Below are 23,344 nucleotides of genomic sequence, written 5' to 3'. Positions count from 1 at the left end.
AGAGCAAGAATAACAGCAATGAAAACAAAGACCAACTTAAAATATTACCAGTATCCTTTTTAAAACTGCAGGAATTTCAGTGTACTTGCTGTGCAGACAAAATAGATTCTTTTCAGGACAGCCAGACCTGTTAGTGGTGACTGAATTGGAGGTCTTGAAATCCAGAAATATGCTAATTTATTTTTGTGTGCTAGTATTAATAATCCATAATAATTCACTTGGAATGATTACTAATAAGAAGCCCTTAGTTGTATGTAAAACAAAACTGGAATTGCATCTCATTTTGTCTGTGAGAAATAAAGTACTTGCTTGTTGTTCTTATTAAATGAGGTCATAGAGGATTTCAGATTATACTTTGAGAAATAAAACTATGCTCTCTTTGTCTCCCAAAGAAACCCTCTATGTTAATAAGCATTCGGCTCCAATGGGTAAAGAATTCTTCAGCAAATCCTAACCAGGTTGTTAGTCTGTCTCTAAAAGGCATCAATATAAACTTTTGGAATATTATAGTCTTTTTCTGGGCAGTTCTCTTCTTCCTCATGTCCAGACTTTTCTCTTCAACCCTTCCCTTAAAAATGGACTTTGAAGAATTCAATAGATATATAGTAATATTGTAACATTCACAGTCAGCATATTTATTCCTGTTTCAAGGGCTGAGAGAGTAGTACTCTACAACTATGCCATCCATCATCATGTATTCCTTACGTATGCAAACATATTTCAAAAATGATACTGGATTTATGATCAGCATTGCTTCTGACAGTTTGAAGTGTATGTCCTTAAGCTTATATGGAACTGCCAGAAATTTCTTCGTGAACACCACAAGCTTAACTTGCAGTAGTTCTTTTAGTTTCCTTTACTAATCTTTTCCTTCCTGCTGAGGTCTTCTTAAGTAAGGACTCATTATTTTGTGTAACACATCTTTCAAGGATCTGGGCTGTATATCTTAACTCCTCGGTTGTTATCTCATTTGTTCCCTTCTAGGTACTAGATGTCACTATTAATTTGTAATGATCAAAACATGTAAAAACTTTGAAAAATTAGAAAATAATTTGGAACAACAAGTGTTTGTTCTTTAATCTGTTTATTTTTCATTTTTAAATATGTTTCACATGTACAACATTATGTTTCGACATCTGTATGCACTACAGCATGTTCATCACCAAAAGTGTAGTTTCCCTCTGTCACCATACAGTTGACCCCCTTTACCCATTTCAGCCACCTCCCACCCTCCTTCCCCTCTGGTAACCACTACTCTCTTCTCTGTATCTGTGTGTTTTTTTTTTAGTTTGGTTTGTTTGTTTGGGTATTTATTATTTATTATTTTATTTATATGAGTGAAATCATGCAGTGTTGTCCTCTCTTTCTGACTTAGCATAATACCCTCAGGGTCCATCTGTGTTGTTGCAAATGGCAAGATTTCATCTTTTTTTTAATGGCTGAGTAGTATTTCATTGTGTGTACAGTTGACCCCTTGTACAACGTGGGGGTAGTCTGCATATAACTGTGGATTCAATCAACCACAGACTGTGTCGTACTCTAGTGTTTACTGTTGAAAAATATCCACGTGTAAGTGGACCTGCAAAGTTCAAACCCACCATGTTCAAGTGTCAACTGTATGTACCACATCTTATTTCTCCATTCATCTGTCGATGAGCACTTAGGTTGTTTCCATACCTTGTCTATTGTAAATAATGCTGCAATCAAGGGTGTTATAATTAGTATTTTTTCTTTTATAATTAGTGTTTTCATATTCTTCAGATAAATACACAGAAGTGGAATAACTGGGTCATATGGTAGTTCTATCCTTTTTTTTAATATTCATTAGTCCATACCCTTGAAGGGGTCTCTATGTATTTCTCCTTGACCTTTCTTTCTTTTTCTTTCTTTCTTTCTTTCTTTCTTTCTTTCTTTCTTTCTTTCTTTCTTTCTTTCTTTCTTTCTTTCTTTCTCTCTCTCTCTTTCCTTCCTTCCTTCCTTCCTTCTCTCTTTCTTTCTCTCTCCCTCTCTCCCTCTCTCCCTCTCTCCCTCCCTCCCTTCCCCCCCTTTCTTTCTTTCTTTCTTCTTGCTGTGTCGGGTCTTAGTTGCGGCACACGGGATCTTTCACTGCGGCATGCAGGTTCTTCATTGCGGCATATGGGCTTCTCTCTAGTTGTGGCGTGTGGGCTCTGTGGTTGCAGCACATGGACTCTCTAGTTGTGGCATGTGGGCTCAGTAGTTGCAGCACACGGGCTTAGTTGCCTTGAGGCATGTGGCATCTTAGTTCCCTGCCCAGGGATCAAACCCACTTCTCCTGCATTGGAAGGCAGATTCTTAACCACTGGACCACCAGGGAAGTCCCTATTCTTAATTTTTTGAAGAACCTCCATACTGTTTTCCATAGTGGCTACACCAATTTACATTCCCACCAACAGTGCACAGGAGTCCCTTTTTTTCCACATCCTCGCCAGTACTTTTTATTTCTTGTCTTTTTATTAATAGCCATTTTAACAGGTGTGAGGTGATAGTTTCATATGATTTTGATTTTTATTTCCCTAATAACTAATGATGTTTAACATCTTTTCCTGTGTCTGTTGGCTGTCTATATGTCTTCTTTGGAAAAACGTCTATTCAGGTTCTTTGCCCATTTTTAATCAGGTTGTTTTGTTGTTGTTGTTGTTGTTGTTGTTGAGTTGTATAGGTTCTTTACATATTTTGGATATTAACCCCGTACTGGATATATGATTTGCAAGTAGCTTCTCCTATTTGGTAGGTGACCTTTTCATTTTGTTGATGGTTTCCTTTGCTGCGCAGAAGCTTTAGTTTGATGTAGTTGCTTTTGTTTCCATTGCCTGAGGAGACATATCAGGAAAGATACTGCTAAGTCCAATGTCAAAGAGTGTACTGCGTATATTTTCTTGAGGAGTTTTATAGTTTCAGGTCTTACATTCAAGTCTTTAGTCCATGTTGAGTTACCTTTTGTGTATGGTGTAAGATGGTGGTCTAGTTTCATTCCTTTGCAGGTGCTTTTCCTGTGCGGTGGTGGTTTCCCAACACCACTAATGGAGGAGATTGTTTTTTCTCCATGATATGTTTTTTGCTCCATTGTCATAAATTAATTGTTCATATGTGTGTGGGTTTATTTCTTGGCTCTCAATTTTGTTGCATTGATCTTTATATCTATTTTTCTGCCAATACCATGCTGTTTTGATTACTATAGACTTGTAGTAAAATTTGAAATTAGGGAGTGTGATACCTCCAGCTTTGTTCCTTTTTCTGAGGATTGCTTTGAGCATTTGGGTCTTTTGTGCTTTCATATAAGTTTTAGCATTGCTTCTATTTCAGTGAAAAATGCCATTAGTATTTTTATAGAGATTCCACTGAATCTATAGATTACTTTAGGTAATACGGACATTTTAACAATGTTAATTCTTCCAGTCCATAAGTACAGACTATCTTTCCATTTCTTTGGGTCTTCCATTTCTTTCAACTGTGTCTTATAATTTTCAGTGTATAGCTCTTTCACCTCCTTGGTTAAATTTATTCCTAGGTATTTTATTCTTTTTGATGCAGTTGTAAATGGGATTGTTTCCTTAATTTCTTTTTCTGATCATTCATTATTAGTACATAGAAATGCAGCTGTTTTTTGTATAGCGATTTTGTATCCTGCAACTTTACTGAAATCGTTTTTTGTTGGAGTCTTTAGGATTTTCTATATATAGCATCATGTTATCTGCAAAGAGAGACAATTTTACTTCTTCCTTTCTGACTTGGATATCTTTTATTTCTATTTCTTGCCTAATTCCTCCAACTAGGACTTCCAGTACTATGTTGAGTAAAAGTGATGAGAGTGGGCATCCTTGTCTTGCTCCTGATCTTAAGAGGGAAAGCTTTTAGCTTTTCACCATTGAGTCACTGAGTATGATGTTGACTGTGGGTTTGTTGTATATGGCCTTTATTATGTTGAGGTACATTCCTTCTGTATCCCTTTGTTGATAGTTTTTATCATAAGGGGGTCGTGAATCTTGTCAAATGCTTTTTTTTTTTTAAGAAAATCATTTATTTTTTTACACTAGAAATGTACTTTAAGCTGAGGAAATTCTACATTATAAAATGATATAGTTTGTTGTAGGAAAAAAATAAGAGTAGTGGATAGGGGTCTTGGTTTTCATATACTTTCCTATTACAGATGAGAAAATCTAAGTTCACAGAGACCAAGCAAAATTCCTAAGGCCATAAAGGAATGATTACCAAAAACCGAGGTTTCTGAGTCCAGGTCAGTTACTTACCCAACATGGCCTTGGATGCATTTGGTCATTTTTTCCCCAAAACACTAGTTTGTTTAATGGGACAAAAATGAATCAGTTGTTAGGCCAAGGGAGCCACTCAAATTTGAGAGATTTATACAGTGTTATGAGGTTATAAATTCCAAGTCTATGTAAGGTAAATGAGGAAACTGAAGGCTATACAAGTAATTCAGACATAGTCACTCAGGAAGATAAGGACTGATGTAGAGATAGAAACAAGTTCTGCTTCCTGACCTATTACCCTTCATAGGAAGCTTCTTTTTTTTTTAAATTTATTTTTTTATACAGCAGGTTCTTATTAGTTATTCATTTTATTCATACCAGTGTATGTATATATCAATCCCAATATATTGCATATATTCAGATGATCATAATTTTTATTCTTCATGTTGTTAACAAAGTGTATCTCATTGATTGACTTGTGGATGCTGAACCATCCTTGCATCCGTAGAGTAATTCCCACTTGGTCATGGCATATCACCCCTTTCATGTATTGTTGAATTTGGTTTGCTAATATTTTGTTGAGGATTTTTACATCTAAATTCATCAGGTATACTGGCCTGTAATTTTCTTTTTGTGTAATGTCCTTGTCTGGTTTTGGTATCAGGGTAATGCTGGCTTCGTAAAATGAGTTTGGAAGTGTTCTCTCCTCTTGTATATTTTAGAAAAGTTTGATAAAGATTGGTTTTTATTCTCTGAACGTTTCATAGAATAAAACAGTGAAATTATCTGGTCCTGGACTTTTGTTTGTTGTGACACTTTTTTAATATCCCATTGCTCCATTTTATTTATTTATTTGTTTATTTATTTTTGGCTATGATGGGTCTTTGTTGCTGCACGCAGGCTTTCTCTAGTTGTGGCAAGTGGGGGCTACTCTTCGTTGTGGTGCGTGGGCTTCTCAATGTGGTGGCTTCTCTTGTTGTGGAGCACGGGCTCTAGGCACGTGGGCTTCAGTAGTTGTGGCACCTGGGCTCAGTAGTTGTGTCGCATGGGCTTAGTTGCTCTGTGGCACATGGGATCCTCCCGGACCAGGGCTTGAACCTGTGTGCCCTGCATTGCCAGGTGGATTCTTAACCACTGTTCCACCAGAGAAGTCCCTTTTGGAACACTTTGAGTGCTGATTCAGTCTCCTTACTAGGCTGTTCAGATTTCCAATTTCTTCATGATTGAGACTTGGTGGATTGTACTTTTCTAGGAATTTATCCATTTCTTCTAGGTTGTCAAATTTGTTGGCCTAAAATTGTTCATAGCAGTCCCTTACCCTTGTTATTTCTGTGCTATTATTTGGAAGTCTCCTTTTTCATTTTGCAGTTTATTTATTTGAGTCCTTTTTCTTCCTCTGTCTAGCTAAAGGAGTGTTAGTTTATCTTTTTTAAAGAACCAGCTCTTAGTTTCATTGATCTTTTACATTGTATTTTTAGTCTCTATTTCATTTATTTCAAGTCCGATCTTTGTTATTTCCTTCCTTACTAACTTGGGGCTTTGTTCTTCTCTTTCTGGTTCTTTGAGGTGTAAAGTTAGGTTGTTTATTTTACATTTTTGTTGTTTCTTTATGTGGGCATTTATCACTATAAACTTCTCTCTTTGAACTTTTTGCTGTATCCCGTAAGTTTTAGTATGTTGTACTTCCTTTTTCATTTGTCTCCAGGTATTTTTTATTTCCTTTTTGATTTCTTCTTTGACCTGTTGGTTGTTCAGTTTGTCAGTCTTTGTTGATTTATTAATTTTCTGAGCTGTTTATTTTCTCACAAAAATTTCTATATCCCATTTTCCTTCTCAAGTTACTATGCAGGTTACATTGTTCCTTGTCGTTTAGTTTTTTTGAAGAGTTAGTACTTGGTACTTCTTTACTTTACAATCATTATTCAAGCTGTTTCATCATACATTCAGCTTCTTTTTTGAAGCTTATTAGTGGATTTAGAATGGCAGTTAGTTGTAGTGAAAAGAGTTCAGAATTTGGAGTTAGGATTAAAAGGTTAAAGTGCCTGTTTTTGTCACTTACTCAACATACAACTCTAGAAAAATTATATATTTTTGCTACTCAAAATATAGTCTGAGGATGAGTAGTATTGGGCATTATCAGGGAGCTTGTTAGAAATGCAGAATTTCGGATCCCACCCCAGACCTACTCACTCAGTCGGAATCTGCAAGTTAATGAGATCTCCACAAAGAGAAGCACTGTTATATCATCATCTTTGAAACTTAATGTAAAGTAGAGACAATACTTGCTGTATATATTAATCATCTTATCACTATATGACGTAGCATATGTTTTAGTAATTTGTTTCCTCCTATTAGAATGTAAGCTCTGTGAGGGAGAATTAGAATGTAAGTTTTGTCTGTTTGTTTATTGCTCTGTTTTCTATATCTAGAACAGTGACTAGTACATACTAAACATTCATTTTTTTGAATCAGCAAATGAATGTCAAATCTTGTAATTTTGATTGCAGTCATTTACTTTTCACTGCTATTTAGAGCTACTTTCATTTAGTATTAGATAGTACAAATATAGAACGTTTCCAATGTTGCAGAAAGTTCTTTTAGATAGTACTGCTTATGACGCTTTTGCATTCCCTTCCACCCAGATTCAAGAGAATCTGTATTTCTGCATTACAGTTCTGATCAAATCTGTCAACAGCTCCCCATGCCATGTAGAATTAATTTCAAACTCCTTAGTGTAACCTTAAGAGTCTTTACAGTTTCACTTAATTAAAAATACGTATTTTATTCAGGGTGTATTTATTAGGAGAGTCAGTTAAATCCACTGCATGCATAGCATCCATCTGGGCTATATTGCTTTGCCCTCATATGACTTAGGGGAAAGGGGATTTCATGAAAATAAGTGATGATCCTTTGCTATGCCTTGGAGTAAAGTATTTTGTCTCTGATTGAGGAGTTTTATGTCTTCTGAAAACATACATGACACAATAACAGGCTAACTTATTAGCTTAGGGGGAAATCAAATCCCTTACTAGATAGGATTTTTCATCACATTGAACTTTCATCACATTGAAATTTAAAATCTAAATTTTAAGATCCACATAATATTCCATAAAATATATATACTGCTATTTAAAAACATTACTCTCTTGTTGAGTACTTAATTATTTCCACATTAGTCTGCTCTTATAAATCACTTTGTAATTAATATCTTTATATATAAATCTTTATTTCTTCTGATGAATATTTCTTTAGGAATCCTTTCTGGAAGCATAAAGGCCAAAGGAAGGAAAGTTTGCTTTATTTCTTTTAGTGCATAAAAGGAATCTTTTTAATTCAAAAAAAATATATATAATATCAACAATATTAACAAATCTCTTTTTCTTTAGGGGATACGTCCAAAGGAGACATAGCTGAAATTCCTCAATCCACCTTGAAACCAGGCATCACTACCACTCCTGAAGATTCAGACACTGTATCTCATTTATCCTTGTCCCCTGAGGACTTTCCTCAGTTGGCTGGAAGGTCTCCTCAAGTGAAGAATATTGGTCAACATACTGATACTCTCAACCAAAAGACATTAGCAGACAGTCGTCTAACTGAAGAGGCTCTAAAAGTTTCAGCTGTTCCTGGGCTAGCTGACCAGAAGACTGAGATAGCAACAGTGCCCTCTAGTTCCTACTCACAAAGAGGGAAGCCAAATATTTTCTACCCACAGGGCTTGCCAGACGGTCATCTAACTGAAGAGGCTCTAAAAGTTGCAGCTGTTCCTGGACTTGGTGACCAGAAGACAAGTATATCTACAGTCCCTCCAAGTTCCTACTCACCTGGAGAGAAGCACAGTATTTTCTACCCACAGGCATTGCCAGACAGTCATCAAACTGAAGAGGGTCTGAATGTTTCAGTTCTTCTTGGACTAGCTGATCTAAAGACTGGAAAACCAACAGAACCGTCTAGTTCCTACTCAGTTGGAGAGGAGCCTGGTATTTTCTACCAACAGGCCTTGCCAGGCAGTCATCTACCAGAAGAGGCTCTGAAAGTTTCACCTTCTCCTAGACCAGTTGATGAAAAGACTGGGTTGCCTACTGCATCCTCTGCCTCTTACTCACATGGAGAGAAGCCTCGTATTTTCTATCAACAGACATTGCCAGAAAGTCATCTAACTGAACAGGCTCAGAAAGTTTCAGCTGCTCCTGGATTGGCTGAGCAGAAGACTGGGATTCCTACCATACCCTCTACTTCCTATTCACATAGAGAAGACCCTCTTATTTTCTACCAACAAGAGTTGCCAGGCAGTTATCTAACTGAACAGGCTCAGCAAGTTTCAGCTGCTCCTGGATTGGCTGAGCAGAAGACTGGGATATCGACAGTACCCTCTACTTCCTATTCACATAGAGAGAAGCCCAGTATTTTGTACCAACAAGAGTTACCAGATAGTCATCTAATTCAACAGGTTCAGCAAGTTTCAGCTGCTCCTGGATTGGCTGAGCAGAAGACTGGGATTCCTACCATACCCTCTACTTCTTACTCACATAGAGAGAAGCCCGGTATTTTATACCAGAAAGAGTTGCCAGACAGTCATCTAACTGAACAAGCTCAGAAAGTTTCACCTGCTCCTGGACCCCCTGAGCAGAAAACTGGGATTCCTATAGTAACTTCTACTTCTTACTCACATAGAGAGAAGACCAGTATTTTCTACCCACAAGCCTTGCCCGGCAGTCATCTATCTGAAGAGGCTCTGAAAGATTCAGCTATTTCTGGACTCGCTGATCAGAAGACTGGGACATCAGAACCTTCTGGTTCCTACTCACATAGAGAGAAATCCAGTGTTTTCTACCAACAGGAGTTGCCAGATAGTCATCTAACTGGAGAGGCTCGGAAAGTTTCAGGTGTTACTGGAACAGGTGACCAGAAGACTGGGATACCTATAGTAACCTCTGCTTCCTACTTACGTAAAGAGAAGCCCATTATTTTCTACCAGCAGGCCTTACCAGATAGATATCTTACTGAAGAGGCTCTGAATGTTTCAACTGCTCCCAGACCAGCTGACCAGAAGACTGGGATACCTGCAGTACCATCTAGTTCCTATTTATATAGAGAGAAGCCCATCATTTCTTACCAGCAAGAGTTTCCAGATCTTACTCAAGTGGCTTTAAAAGTTTTAGGGGTTCCTGGACCAGCTGACCAGAAGATTGGGATACCAGCAATAATCTCTACTTCTTCCTCATATGGAGAGAAGCCCATCATTTCTTACCAGCAAGAGTTGCCAGATCCTAATGAAGATGCTTTAAAATGTTCAGAGCTTCCTGGACAAGCAGACCAGACCACTGGTATGCATATTGTGCCCCCTACTTCCTATTCACATAGAGAGAGCCCCATCTTTTCTTACCAGAAGGAGTTGCCAGATATTACTGAAGAAACTTTGAAAGTTTCAGCTGTTCCTGAACCAGCTGACCAGAAGATTGGCATACAAACAGTCCCCTCTAGTTCCTACTCACATAGAGAGAAGGCCGATGTTTTTTACCAGCAGGAGTTGCCAGATCTTACTGAAGAAACTTTAAAAGTTTTTGCTCTTCCTGGACCAGCTGACCAGAGCGCTGAGAAAACAAAAGGGCCTTCTAGTTCTTACTCACATAAAGAGAAACTCGGGATTTTACCAGATGACCAGAAGGCTGAGTTACTGTCAGCTCCCCTTAGTTCCTACTCACATAGAGAAAAGCCTAAGACTTCAACTGTGATTGGACCAGATGACCAGAAGACTCCATTACTGACAGGTTTTCCTAATTCTTATTCTCAGAGAGTAAAGCCCAGTATTTTCTTTCAACAGCAGTTGCCAGATAGACATCAAAGTGGAGATATTCTGAAGATTTCACCTGTTCCTGAACCAACTGATGTGAATTCTTGGATACAAATACCTCTTTCTAGTTCCTATTCACACAGAGAGAAATCTAATATTTTCTACCCAGAGGAATTGCCAGACAAACATCTCACTGAAGATTCACTGAAGGTTTCAACAGTTCCTGGACCAGCTGACCAAAAAACTGTGTTACCAGCAGTTCCTCCTAGTTCCTTTTCACATAGAGAGAAACCAATTCTTTTCTACCAACAGGATTCGCCAGAAAGACATCTAACTGAAAATAACCTGAAGTTCTCAAGTAATCTTGGGCAAGCTGGTCAGATTACTGGGTTATCAACAGTTCCCCCTAGTACTTATTCACATAGTGAGAAGCACAAACTTGTTTCAGACCATGTCCAAAGGCTGATAGATAATTTGGATTCTTCTAACACCAGTGTTATCTCAAACAATATGCCTTTAAATTCTCAGGCTGATGGTAGAGTTGTAAGAAATAAGCCAGAATCTTCAGGTTTTGAAGATGTTGGCTCTAAGGAAATCCAGGATACGGAAAACAGTTCCAAAACTCTTAAAGAGATTCAGACACTTTTAATGGAAGCAGAAAATATAGCACTGAGACGATGCAATTTTCCTGTTCCCCTTGTCCCTTTCGGAGATGTTAGTGATATTTCATTTATACAATCTAAGAAGGTGGTTTGCTTCAAAGAACCCCCCACAACTGATGCATCTAATGGTGATTTGTCTCAGAGACAGCCATTCACAGAAGAAAGCCCAAGCAACAAGTGCATACAGAAGGATATTAGCACACAGACGAATCTGAAATGCCAGAGAGGCATTGAAAATTGGGAGTTTATTAGTTCAACTACAGTTAGAAGTCCTTTACAGGAAGCAGAAAGCAAAGCCAGAGTGGCATTAGACGAAACCCTTAGGCAACATAAAGCAGCCAGATCTGTAATGAGATCTGACCCTGAAGGGTATAGTAGAACCATTGAGAATAAGATTGTTATTCCTATGATGACTGTCATTAAAAGTGATTCAAGTAGTGATGCAAGTTCCTGCTCATGGGACAGTAATTCCTTGGAGTCAGTTTCTGATGTGCTTCTAAACTTCTTTCCATATTCTTCACCCAAGACAAGCATGACAGATAGCAGAGAGGAAGAGGGTGTGTTAGAGAGTGACAATGGTGGTGGTAGCAGTGTAGATTCACTGGCTGCACATGTGAAAAACCTTCTGAAATGTGAATCCTCGTTGAACCATGCTAAACAAATACTCAGAAATGCAGAGGAGGAGGAATCTCGGGTACGGGCACGAGGTAGGAAAAGATAATTTGTTATAAAGGCAGGTCAAACTCATAAACATTATAGTTTAATAATTTGCTTAAAGTTAAGTGTTGGAGCTCTAAATTAATTTTCTTGTAGAACTGTTAGATGATTATATTTTCTACTGGCAACCCAGAATAAACTCATTTAACCAATAATGAAGTCACAGTAGTAATAGTGCTAGTTTAAGGTCTTAAGGAAAAGTAAGTTCTGATGTCTGAAGAAAAGGGGAGATAAAACTTGGGTTTCCAAACTCCTAAAGCTTGGATGTTTTCCTGATCTTTTTCATTGCACTGTCCTTATTTTGGAGGCAGTAAAAAACTTCAATTTGTGCTTCTCTAAGTCACTCTGTATCATCAAACTACATATACTTTCTATCCACTTTTCTAATAAAGTTCTTAAAGCAGATCTTAGATAGACATCAGAAAAAACCAAATCAAGGTATTTCACACTAGAACTTGGGTTAGAGTTAAATTCCATTAATCTCTAATTGTAGAATTCCATTAAAAAAAAGAAAAAACGTCTTTAAGATAACATGGTGAATAAATATGTTTTGGAAGGCAATTTATAAGCAGTTCAGGCCTACTTGGAAATCTTCTCTTGAGATTAACTTCCTATACCATTCCTTCTATCACTTATGCATATTTTGATTCTCCAGAAACTTCAAGTTTTATTTATTCTTTTACAATATTAACTATCATGGAAGTGGCAGTGACTGTAGCAGGAGCTAATTGAGGAGACATAGGGACTCTTTTGATTGGAAGGAAGATAAAGATAAAATGGCTGAATACCATATTTAAAGTGGTCTCTTTGGAGAAATGTCTGTAGAATGTTTTTTAAAAATCTGACTTTTCAGTGAAATTATGTCTCTCAAGAACTTCTAATAGTTTGTCATAAAATTGAGAGTACACACTGTTTAGTAAGCACTGTGGTAGGGCATTAAATTGCATATATTGATGATCTTCTGTGCTCTTACAGTCACTGATACTTTTGCATTGTATGATCTTGAATGTTTTTATGCTTTTCTCTCCAGCCTGGAATCTGAAGTTTAATATGGCTCATGAGTATGGCTACTCCATTTCAGAATTAAATGAAGATGACAGGAGAAAAGTAGAAGAGATCAAAGCAAAGTTGTTTGGTCATGGGAGAACAACTGACTTGCCCAAGGTATAAAAGAAATCTAGAAATTAAGAGAGAAAATGTGACAGAAAGGGGATGAAATTTGGATCTCTTACCTGGGCATTGATGACTCCAGCTGAGTCACTGATAGTCTTTGGCTGAAGTGTTAGGAGTCTTTAAGTCTTCAAAAGCTAAGATTTAGGATTAGGTTCTATAGGTTTTGATTAATTCTAAATCTATTAAAAACTTTTGTCTTAGAAAAATAAGAATGGATTTGCTTGTTTTATCAATGTATTCTTATCACTTTTATTTTTTCTTGAGGGTGGTATCTTGAGATGCAGATGCAGTCCAGCTATTTTCAGATGTATATTCTCTGCTTAAGAACACACAGCTATAACAGCTTATGTATAAATGACTTTCTTTTTTTTTTATTAGTTTCTGCTTTATAACAAAGTGAATCAGTCATACATATACATCTGTTCCCACATCCCTTCCCTCTTGCGTCTCCCTCCCTCCCACCATCCCTATCCCACCCCTCCAGGCAGTCACAAAGCACCGAGCTGATCTCCCTGTGCTCTGCGGCTGCTTCCCACTAGCTATCTACCTTACGTTTGGTAGTGTATATATGTCCATGCCTCTCTTTCGCTTTGTCACAGCTTACCCTTCCCCCTCCCCATATCCTCAAGTCAATTCTCAGTAGGTCTGTGTCTTTATTCCTGTTTTACCCCTAGGTTCTTCATGACATTTTTTTTTCTTAAATTCCATATATATGTGTTAGCATACGGTATTTGAATGACTTTCTTTTTAATAGTACTCATTTTCCATCTATAAACTATTTCATGCATAGAAAAGAATATATATAAAGCGTGTATAAAGAAAAAGTAGAAATAATTCCTGTTTATTGGCCATCCAGCTTGAGAAGTAGAATGTTACCAAATATCACTGAATTACTGTGTGTTCTCTTCCCCAGTTATATCACTCTTACTTCCTATCCTGACATGTATTGGTTTTCTTGCTGCTCAGTATGGTTTTGAACTATATAACAGATGGAATAAAGATGTTATATATTAAGATGTTATATATTCTTCTGAGAATTGCAATTTTCACACAGTCTTTGGCTTCTGAGGTTCTTCTAGATAGCTATACATAGTTTTAATTTATTCCTTTTTATTGCTGTAAGTATTCCAGTGTATGAATATATCATAGTTTATCCATTCTCTTGTGCCTGGGACATTTGGTCTGCTATTATGAACAATAATGGGGTATAATGATACCTATCTTACAGGATTTTGCTATGGCTTACATGAGATAATGCCTATAAAATGCTTATTAGGGTGTGTGATATTGCTCAATAATTGGCAGCTGTTATTAATTCCATAAAAATTGATACAGCTATCAGATATGTACACTTAATGGCATAATTCATACAGTTTCTTAGAAAATTGTCAGTGATATAACATAATTATTTGACTTATCAATTTTGGAAAAGTTTTTTGAAAGTATAAATTAGATGGATTTTAGTTTTGTATATATGCTTGTGAAAAACAAAATTAACAGATAATAAAATGCATAAGTAGTTGTTCTAGCACCCTTTTTTAAAAGCACATGTTTCCCCCAGTGATTTGCCTTCCTTCCTTCCTTCTTTCCTTCCTTCCTTCCTTCCTTCCTTCTGGAATTTTTTATTATGGCAAGATAACATGGGATCTACACTCTTAACAAACTCTTAAATGCAGAATACAGCATTAACTATAGGCTTTTTTTGTTTTGCGGTATGCGGGCCTCTCACTGTTGTGGCCTCTCCCGTTGTGGAGCACAGGCTCCGGACGCGCAGGCTCAGCGGCCATGGCTCACGGGCCCAGCCGCTCCGCGGCATGTGGGATCTTCCTGGACCAGGGCACGAACCCGTGTCCCCTGCATCGGCAAGTGGACTCTCAACCACTGCGCCACCAGGGAAACCCTAGGTTTTACAGTTAATGTTGTATAGCAGATTTTTTGACTCTGCTGGTAATTTTTCTAAATATTCTTCTGTGAACACATAACAAAAGTCAAGTTGTCTTTTCTGACTATTAAGCTATTTGCTATTCATTTTCCTCAGAATGAAATGTACAAGTGGATATATTAAATTACCTTTTCAAAAGTTGAAGTACAAGTATAATTGACTATGTTGGTTTCAGCTTCACAGCTTAGTGATTTGATATTTCTAACATTACAAAATCATCACCAAGATAAGTCTAGTTACCATCTGTCACGATACAAAGTTTTTACACTAGTATTGACTATATTCCCCCATGTTGTACATTTCATCCCCATGACTCATTTTTTTTTGTTTATCTTAGTCTTCTTCACCTATCTCACTCTTCCCTCCCATCCTCCTCTCTTCTGGCAATCACCTGTTTGTTCTCTGTGTCTATGAGAATACTTCTGTTTTGTTATGTTTATCCATTTGTTTTGTTTTTAGACTCCACGTGTAAGTGAAATCATACAGTATTTGTCTCTCTTTGTCTGATTTATTTCATTTACCATAATACCCTCTAGGTCCATCCATGTTGTTGCAAATGGCAAGATTTCATTCCTTTTTATGGTTAATAGACCATGATATATGTATATCATGGTCTGTTAACCATATGGGGTGTGTGTGTATATATGTGTGTGTGTGTGTGTCTATATATATATATCTTTATCCATTCATCTCTTGGTAGACACTTAGGTTACTTCCATATCTTGGCTATTGTAAGTAATGATGCACTGGATATAGGGGTGCACGTATCTTTTTGAATTAGTGTTTTTGTTTTCTTTGGAAAAATACCCATAAGTTAATTGATGGATCATGTGGTAATGCTATTTTTAATTTTGTGAGGAACCTCTGTACTGTTTTCCATAGTGGCTGCACCAGTTTACATTCCCACCAACAGTGCATGAGTGTTCCCTTTTCTTCACATCCATACCAACACTTACTTGCTCTTTTTTTGATAATAACCATTCTAACAAGTGTGAGGTGATATCTCATTGAGGTTTTTATTTGCATTTCTCTGATGATAGTCATGCTGAGCATCTTTTTGTATATCTGTTAGCCATCTGTATGTCTTTTTTACAAAAATGTCTATTCAGATCCTCTGACCATTTTTTAATTGGGTTGTTTGTTTTTTTTTTGATTGAGTTGTATGAATTTTTTGTCTATTTTAGATATTAATCCCTTGTCAGATATATCATTTGCAAATATCTTCTTCCATTCAGTAGGCTGCCATCTTGTTTCATTGATAGTTCCGTTTGCTGTGCAGTAGCTGTTTAGTTTGATGTAGTCCATTTGTTTATTTTTGCTTTGGTTTCCCTTGCCTAAGGAGATGTATTCAAAAAAATATTGCTAAGAGTGATCTCAGAGTGTACTGCCAATATTTTCTTTTAGGAGTTCTATGGTTTCAGGTCTTCCATTTAAGTCTTTAATTCATTTTGAGTTTATTTTTGCATATGGTGTGAGAAGGTAGTCCAGGTTGCTTCTTTTGCATGTAGCTGTCCAGATTCCCCAATACCATTTATTGAAGGGGAAACCTTTCCCTATTGCTTATTTTTGCCCCTTTGGTTATAGATTAGTTGACCGTGTAAGTTTCTGGGGTCTTTATTCTGTTCCATTGTTCTATATGTCTGTTTTTGTGCCAATACCATACTGTTTTGACATCTGTAGCTTTATGGTATAGTTTGAAGTCAAGGATAGTAATACCTCCAGCTTTGTTCTTCTTTCTCAACACTGTTTAAGCTATTTGGGGTATTTTGTGTTTCCATACAAATTTTAGATTTATTTTTTCTTGTTTTGTGAAAAATGCCACTGGTATTTTGGTAGGCATTGCACTGAATTTGTAGATTGCCTAGGGGAGTATGGTCACTTTAACAGTATTAATCTTCCAATTCATGAGCAAGGTGTATCTTTGGATTTTGTGTTCAACTTCAAGTGTTTATTTTTTTAAACATTCTATCAACTTTTGTTTAAAAGATTGTATCTTTTAGAGCTGTTTTAGGTTCGTAGCAAAATTGCGAGGAAGATACAGAGATTTCCCATATACCCCCTGCCCCCATCACATGCATTTCCTCTGCCATTATCAACATCCCCCTCCAGAGTGGTACAGTTTTTACAATGGATGAACCTACACTGACATGTCTTAAGCACCCTAAGTCCACAGTTTACATTAGGGTTCACTCCTGGTGTTGTACTTTCTGTATGTTTGGATAGTGTATAATGACATGTATCCATCATTATAATATACAGAGTATTGTCACCACCCTAAAATTCCTCTGTACTCCATCTATTCAAGTCTACCACCCACACTGCAACCACTGATCTTTTTACTGTCTCCATACTTTACCATTTTCCACATTGTCCTATAGTTGGAATCATATGTTTTGTAGCCTGTTCAGATTGGCTCTCTCGATTAGTAATATGCATTAAGGTTCTTGCATGTTTTGTTATGGCTTCATAGCTCATTTCTTTTTAGCAATGAATAATATTCCATTGTCTGGATGTACCACAGTTTATCCATTCATCTACTTAATAGAATTTATCCCTACACCTGCTGAAGGACATCTTGGTTCCTTCTAGGTTCTGACAATTTTTAATAAATCTGCTATAAACATCAGATACAGGTTTTTGTGTGGACATAAGTTTTCAGCTTAGTTGGGTAAATATCAAGGAGCACAAATGCCAGATCGTATGGTACGAGTATGCTTAGTTTCATAAGAAACTGCCAAACCATCTTATAAAGTGACTGTTTCATTTCACATTCCTACCAACAATGAATCAGAGTTTCTGTGGCTCCGCATGCTCACCAGCATTTGTTATTTTCAGTTTTCTCAATTTTGGCTATTCTAATAGGTGTGTAAGTAGTGTCTTATTGTTGTTTTAGTTTTCACTTCCCTGGTGATGTGATGTGGGGCATCTTTTCATATACTTATTTTCCAGTTGTATATCGTTTTTGCTGAGGCATCTGTTAGTGTCTTTGGCCCATTTTTATATTGGGTTATTTTGTTATTGTTGACTTTTTAGAGTTCTTTGTATATTTTGGATAATAGTTTTTTATCAAATGTGTCTTTTGTAAATATCTTTCTCCCAGTCTCATTCTCTTGACATTGTTTTTCACAGAATAGAAATTTTTAATTTTAGTATGTCCAGCTTATCAGTTATTTCTTTCAAGGATTGTATCTCTGTTGTTGTATCTTGAAATTCATCACCATATCCGAGGTCATATAGGTTTTCTCCTATGTTGTTTTCTAGGAGTTTTGCATTTTACATTTGGGTCTATGATCCATTTTTTTTTTTTTTTTTTTGTGGTACGCGGGCCTCTCACTGTTGTGGCCTCTCCCGTTGTGGAGCACAGGCTCCGGATGCGCAGGCTCAGCAGCCATGGCTCACGGGCCCAGCCGCTCCGCAGCATGTGGGATCCTCCTGGACCGGGACACTAATCCACGTCCCCTGCATCGGCAGGCGGACTCTCAACCACTGCGCCACCAGGGAAGCCCTATGATCCATTTTGATTTAATTTCTGTGAAGGGTTTAAAGTCTGTGTCTAGATTCATTTTTTCTACATGGATGTCCAGTTATTCCAGCACCATTTGTTGAAAATGCTACTTTTACTCTGTTGTATTGCCTTTGTGCCTTGTCAAAGATCAGTTGACTATATTTACATGGGTCTGTTTCTGGACTCTGTTCTGTTACAGTGATCTATTTGTCTATTTCACCAGTAGGACACTGTGTTGATTACTGTAGCTTTATAATAAGTCTCAAATTCAGAAAGTGTCAGTTTTCCTACTTGGTTCTTCTCCTTCATTATTGTGTTGGCTCTTCTGGGTCTTTTGCCTCTCCATATAAACTTTGGAATCAGTCTTTCAATATCCACAAAATAACTTACTGGCATTATGATTGGACTTGCACTGAATTTATACATCAGTTTAGGAGGAACTGAGGATCCTGAAAATATTGAGTCTTCCTGTCGATAAACATGGAATCTCTCTGCATTTATTTAATTCTTCTTTAATTTCTTTCATCAAGAATTTATAATTTTCCTCATATAGATCTTGTATATATTTTGTTAGTTTATATGTAAACATTTCATTTTTATAGGATGCTAATATAAATGGTATTGTGGTTTTAATTTCAAATTTCACTTGTTCATAAATGATACATAGGCGAGTGTTGACTTGTATATTAACCTTGCATTTGGCAACTTAGTGTAATTGCTTATTAGTTCCAAGAGTTTTTTTTTGTTGAGTCTTTCAGATTTTCTACAGATCATCATGTAATCTGCAAACACAGTTTTATTTCTTCCTTCTCCAGCTGTATACTTTTTATTTCCTTTACTTGTCTTAAAGCATTAGCTAGGAATTCCAGTGTGATGGTGAAAAAGAGGGGTGAGAATGGCATCCTTAATGAGTTTCTGATCCTTGTGAGAAAGCTAGTTTCTCACCATGAAATATGGTGAGGAAGTTTTCCTCTGTTCCTGGTTTACTGATAGTTTTCTCATGAATGGGTGTTGGATTTTTTCAAATATGCTTTTTGCATCTATTGATATAATTGTGTGATTTTTCTTTTTTATGCTTTTGATGTGATGGATTACATTAATTGATTTTTGAATAATGAACCAGTCTTGCATACCTGGGATAAATCCCACTTGGTCACTGCATATAATTATACTTTGTTGGATTTGATTCGTTAATACTTTATTGAGGATTTTTGCAACTGTATTCATGAGAAGAGATATTGGTCTGTAGTGGTATTTTGTTTTTTTTCCTCTTGAAGTGTCCTTGTCTGGTTGTTTTATTAGGGTAATTCTGGCTTCATAGAATGAATTAGGAAGAAGTATTTCTTCTGCTTCTATCTCTGAAAGAGATTGGAGGGAATTGGTATAATTTCATCCTTAAATGTCTGGTAGAATTCACCAGTGAAGCTACTTGGGCCTACTGCTTTCTCTTTTTAAAAGGTTGTTAAGTTACTGATTCAGTTTCTTACAAAAATTGGTGCCTATTCAGCATGTCTTTTTCTTCTTATGTGAGTTTTGGCACATTGTATCTTTTAAGGAATTGGTCCATTTCATCTAGATTGTCAAATTTGTGGGCATATGGTTTGTTCCTAATATTCCTTTGTTTTCCTTTTAATGTCCATAGGATCTGTAGTGATGTCTCGCTTGCATTTTAGATATTAGTAATTTGTGCCTGCTCTTTCCTTTTCTTAGTTTGCTTGGCTTATTGATATTTATTTATTTATTTGTTTGTTTTGCTTACTTTGGACTTAATTTGCTCTTCTTTTTGTAGTTTCCTAAGGTAGAAATTTAGACTATGGATTTTAGATCTTTCTTTTCTAATATATGCATTCAGTGCTGTAAATTTTCTATGCACTGCTTTCACTGCATTCCACAAATTTTCACAAGTTGTCTTTTCATTTTCATTTAAGTTAATATATTTCTTTGATTTATATGTTTTTAGAAGTATGTTGTTTAATCTCCACATATTTGGGGGTTTTCCAACTGTCTTTGTGTCATTTCTAGTTTAACTTTATTCTCGTCTAAGAGCAGACATTGTATGGTTACTATTTTTTAAAATTTGTTAAGGTGTGTTTTATGGCCCAGAACATGGCGTATTGTGGTTAATGTTCCATGTGAGCTTGAGAAGGATGTGTAGTCTGCTGTTTTTGACTGAAGTAATTTATAGATGTGCATTTATATCCAGTTTATTGATGTTTTTGAGGTGAAGTAAGCTCTTACTGATTTGCTGCCTGAGGGATTTGTTCATTTCTGTTGGAGGGGTGTTAAAGTCTCCAACTATTATAGTGGATTCATCTATTTCTCTTTGCACTTCTATCATTGTTTGTCTCGTAGTTTGACAGTCTTGTTAGCTGTGTATACATTGTTTCATCTTCTTGGAGAATTGACCCCTTTATCATTATGTTATGCCCTTCTTTATCCTTGATAACTTTCCTTCCTTTGAAGTCTGTCCTGTCTGAAATTAATATAGCACTTCTACTTTCTTTTGATTAGTATTAGCATGGTATATTTTTCTCCATTCATTTACTTTTCATCTACATGTGTTTTTATATTTAAAGTGGCTTTCTTGTAGATAACATATAGTTGGGTCTTGTTTTTTGATCCACTTTGGCAATCTCTGTCTTTTTATTATTATACTTAGACCATTGGCTTTCAAAGTGATTATTAATATATTTGGATTGATATCTATCATATTTATTGCTATTTTCTATCGTTGCCCTTGTTCTTTGCTAATATTTTTGTCTTCCACTCTTTTCTGCTGTTTGTTTTATTTTGTGTGTATATATAAAATGGAGGATTTATTTATTTTAAAATTTATTTTATTGAAGTATAGTTGATTTACAATGTTGTGTTAATTTCTGCTGTACAGCAAAGTGATTCAGTAATATTGCCTTTTATGGTTTTATATGTATGTATGTATTTATTAACTTTTTGTTTTATACTGGAGTCTAATTGATTAACAATGTTGTGTTATGTTAGTTTCAGGTATACAGCAAAGTGATTCAGTTATACATATACCCGTATCTGTTTTTCAAATTCTTTCACCATTTAGTTTGTTACATAATATTGAGCAGAGTTCCCTGTGTTGTATAGTAGGTCCTTGTTATCTATTTTAAATATAGCAGTGTGTACCTGTCAATCCCAAAACTGCCTTACTCTCCCTCCCCCCCACCCTTCCCCTCTGGTAACCATAAGTTTGTTCTCTAAGTCTGTGAGTCTGTTTCTGTTTTGTAAATTACTTCATGTGTGTGTGTGTGTTTGTGTGTGTGTGTATTTGTTTTTACATTCCGCATATAAGTGTATCATACGATATTTGTCTTTCTCTGTCTGACTTCACTCAGTATGACAATCTCTAGGTTCATCCATGTTGCTGCAAATGGCACTATTTCATTCTTTTTATGGCCGAGTAATATTCCATTGTATGTGTGTACCACATCTTCTTTATCCATTCATTTGTCGATGGACATTTAGGTTGCTTCCATGTCTTGGCTATTGTGAACGGTGCTGCAGTGAACATTGGGATGCATGTATCCTTGCGGATCATGCTTTTCTCTGAATATATGCCCAGGAGTGGGATTGCAGGATCATACGATAGCTCTACTTTTAGCTCTTTAAGGAACCTCCATACTGTTCTCCACAGTAGCTGTACCAATTTACACTTCCACCAACAGTGTAGGAGGGTTCCCTTCTCTCCACGCCCTCTCCAGCATTTATTTTTTGTGGATTTTTTGATGGTAGCCACTCTGACTGGTGTGAGGTGATATCTCATTGCATCAATGGTTTTGATTTGCATTTCTCTAATAATTACCGATGTTGACCAAATTTTCATGTGCCTCTTGGTCACCTGTATGTATTCTTTGGAGAAATGTCTATTAGGTCTTCTGCCCTTTTTTTGCGGTACGCCGACCTCTCACTGTTGCAGCCCCTCCTGTGGCGGAGCACAGACTCCGGACACGCAGGCTCAGCGGCCATGGCTCACAGGCCCAGCCGCTCTGCGGCATGTGGGATCCTCCCGGACCGGGGCACAAACCTGTGTCCCCTGCATTGGCAGGCGGACTCTCAACCACTGCGCCACCAGGGAAGCCCTCTGCCCATTTTTTGATTGGGTTGTTTGTTTTTATGTTATTAAGCCGCATGAACTGTTTGTAAATTTTGGAGACTAATCACTTGTTGGTTGTATCTTTTGGAAATACTTTCTCCCATTCTGTGGGTTGTGTTTTCGTTTTGTTTATGGTTTCCTTTGCTGTGCAAAAGGTTTTGAGTTTAATTAGGTCTCATTTGTTTATTTTTGTTTTTATTTCCATTACTCTGGGAGACAGATTGAAAAAGATATTTCTGTGATTTATTGAAAAAAATATTGCTGTGATTTATTGAAAAAGATATTGCTGTGATTTATTGAAAAAGATATTGCTGTGATTTATGTCAGCGAGTATTCTGCCTATGTTTTCCTCTTAAGAGTTGTGTATGGTGTTAAAGAATTTCCTAATTTCATGCTGTCCAGTTTTCCCAGCACTATTTATTGAAGAGACTGTCGTTCCTCCATTTTATAGTCTTGCCTCCTTTGTCATAGATTAATTGACCATAGGTGCGTTGGTTTATTTCTGAGCTTTCTATACTGTTTAATTGATCTATATTCCTATTTTTGTGACAGTCCCATACTGTTTTGGTGACTGTAGCTTTTTAATGTAGTCTGAAGTCAGGGAGCCTGATTCCTCTAGCTCCATTTTTCTTTCTCAAGATTGATTTGGCTATTTGGGGTCTTCTGTGTCTCCATACAAATTTTAAGATTTTTTGTTCTAGTTCTGTGAAAATGGCCATTGGTAATTTGATAGGGGTTGCATTGAATCTGTAGACCACCTTGGGTAGTATAGTCATTTTGACAATATTGATTCTTCCAATCCAAGAACATGGTGTATCTTTTGATCTGTTTGTGTTGTCTTTGATTTCTTTCATCAGTGTATTATAGTTTTTGGAGTACAGGTCTTTTGTCTCCCTAGGTAGGTTTATTCCTAGGTATTTCATTCTTTTTGATGCAACGGTAAATGGTATTGTTTCTTTAATTTCTCTTTCTGATCTTTCGTTATTAGTGTATAGAAATGCAACAGATTTCTGTGTATTAATTTTGTAACCTGCAACTTTACCAAATTCATGGATGAGCTCTAGTAGTTTTCTGGTAATGTCTTTAGGATTTTCTATGTATAGTATCATGTCATCTGCAAACAGTGACGGTTTAACAACTTCTTTTCCAATTGGATTCCTTTTATTTCTTTTTTTTCTCTGATTGCTGTAACTAGGACTTCCAAA

General features: G+C 36.6%; 1 protein-coding gene across 7 annotated transcripts in view; it reads left to right on the top strand.

Moving 5' to 3' along the window:
* Positions 1 to 23,344, top strand: part of ALMS1 (ALMS1 centrosome and basal body associated protein) — a 255,741-nt gene that overhangs the window by 62,195 nt on the left and 170,202 nt on the right. For all 7 annotated transcript variants that reach the window (XM_081253571.1, XM_081253572.1, XM_081253570.1 and 4 more), the window contains 2 exons: positions 7,616 to 11,392; positions 12,433 to 12,566. In XM_081253571.1, the coding sequence (XP_081109697.1) occupies positions 7,616 to 11,392; positions 12,433 to 12,566 (3,911 nt within the window). The remainder of the gene's footprint in view (positions 1 to 7,615; positions 11,393 to 12,432; positions 12,567 to 23,344) is intronic.

Source organism: Mesoplodon bidens, assembly GCF_964165515.1.
Source record: "Mesoplodon bidens genome assembly, chromosome: 14".
Lineage (NCBI taxonomy): Eukaryota > Metazoa > Chordata > Mammalia > Artiodactyla > Ziphiidae > Mesoplodon > Mesoplodon bidens.
This window is presented reverse-complemented; position numbering and strand designations above follow the sequence as displayed.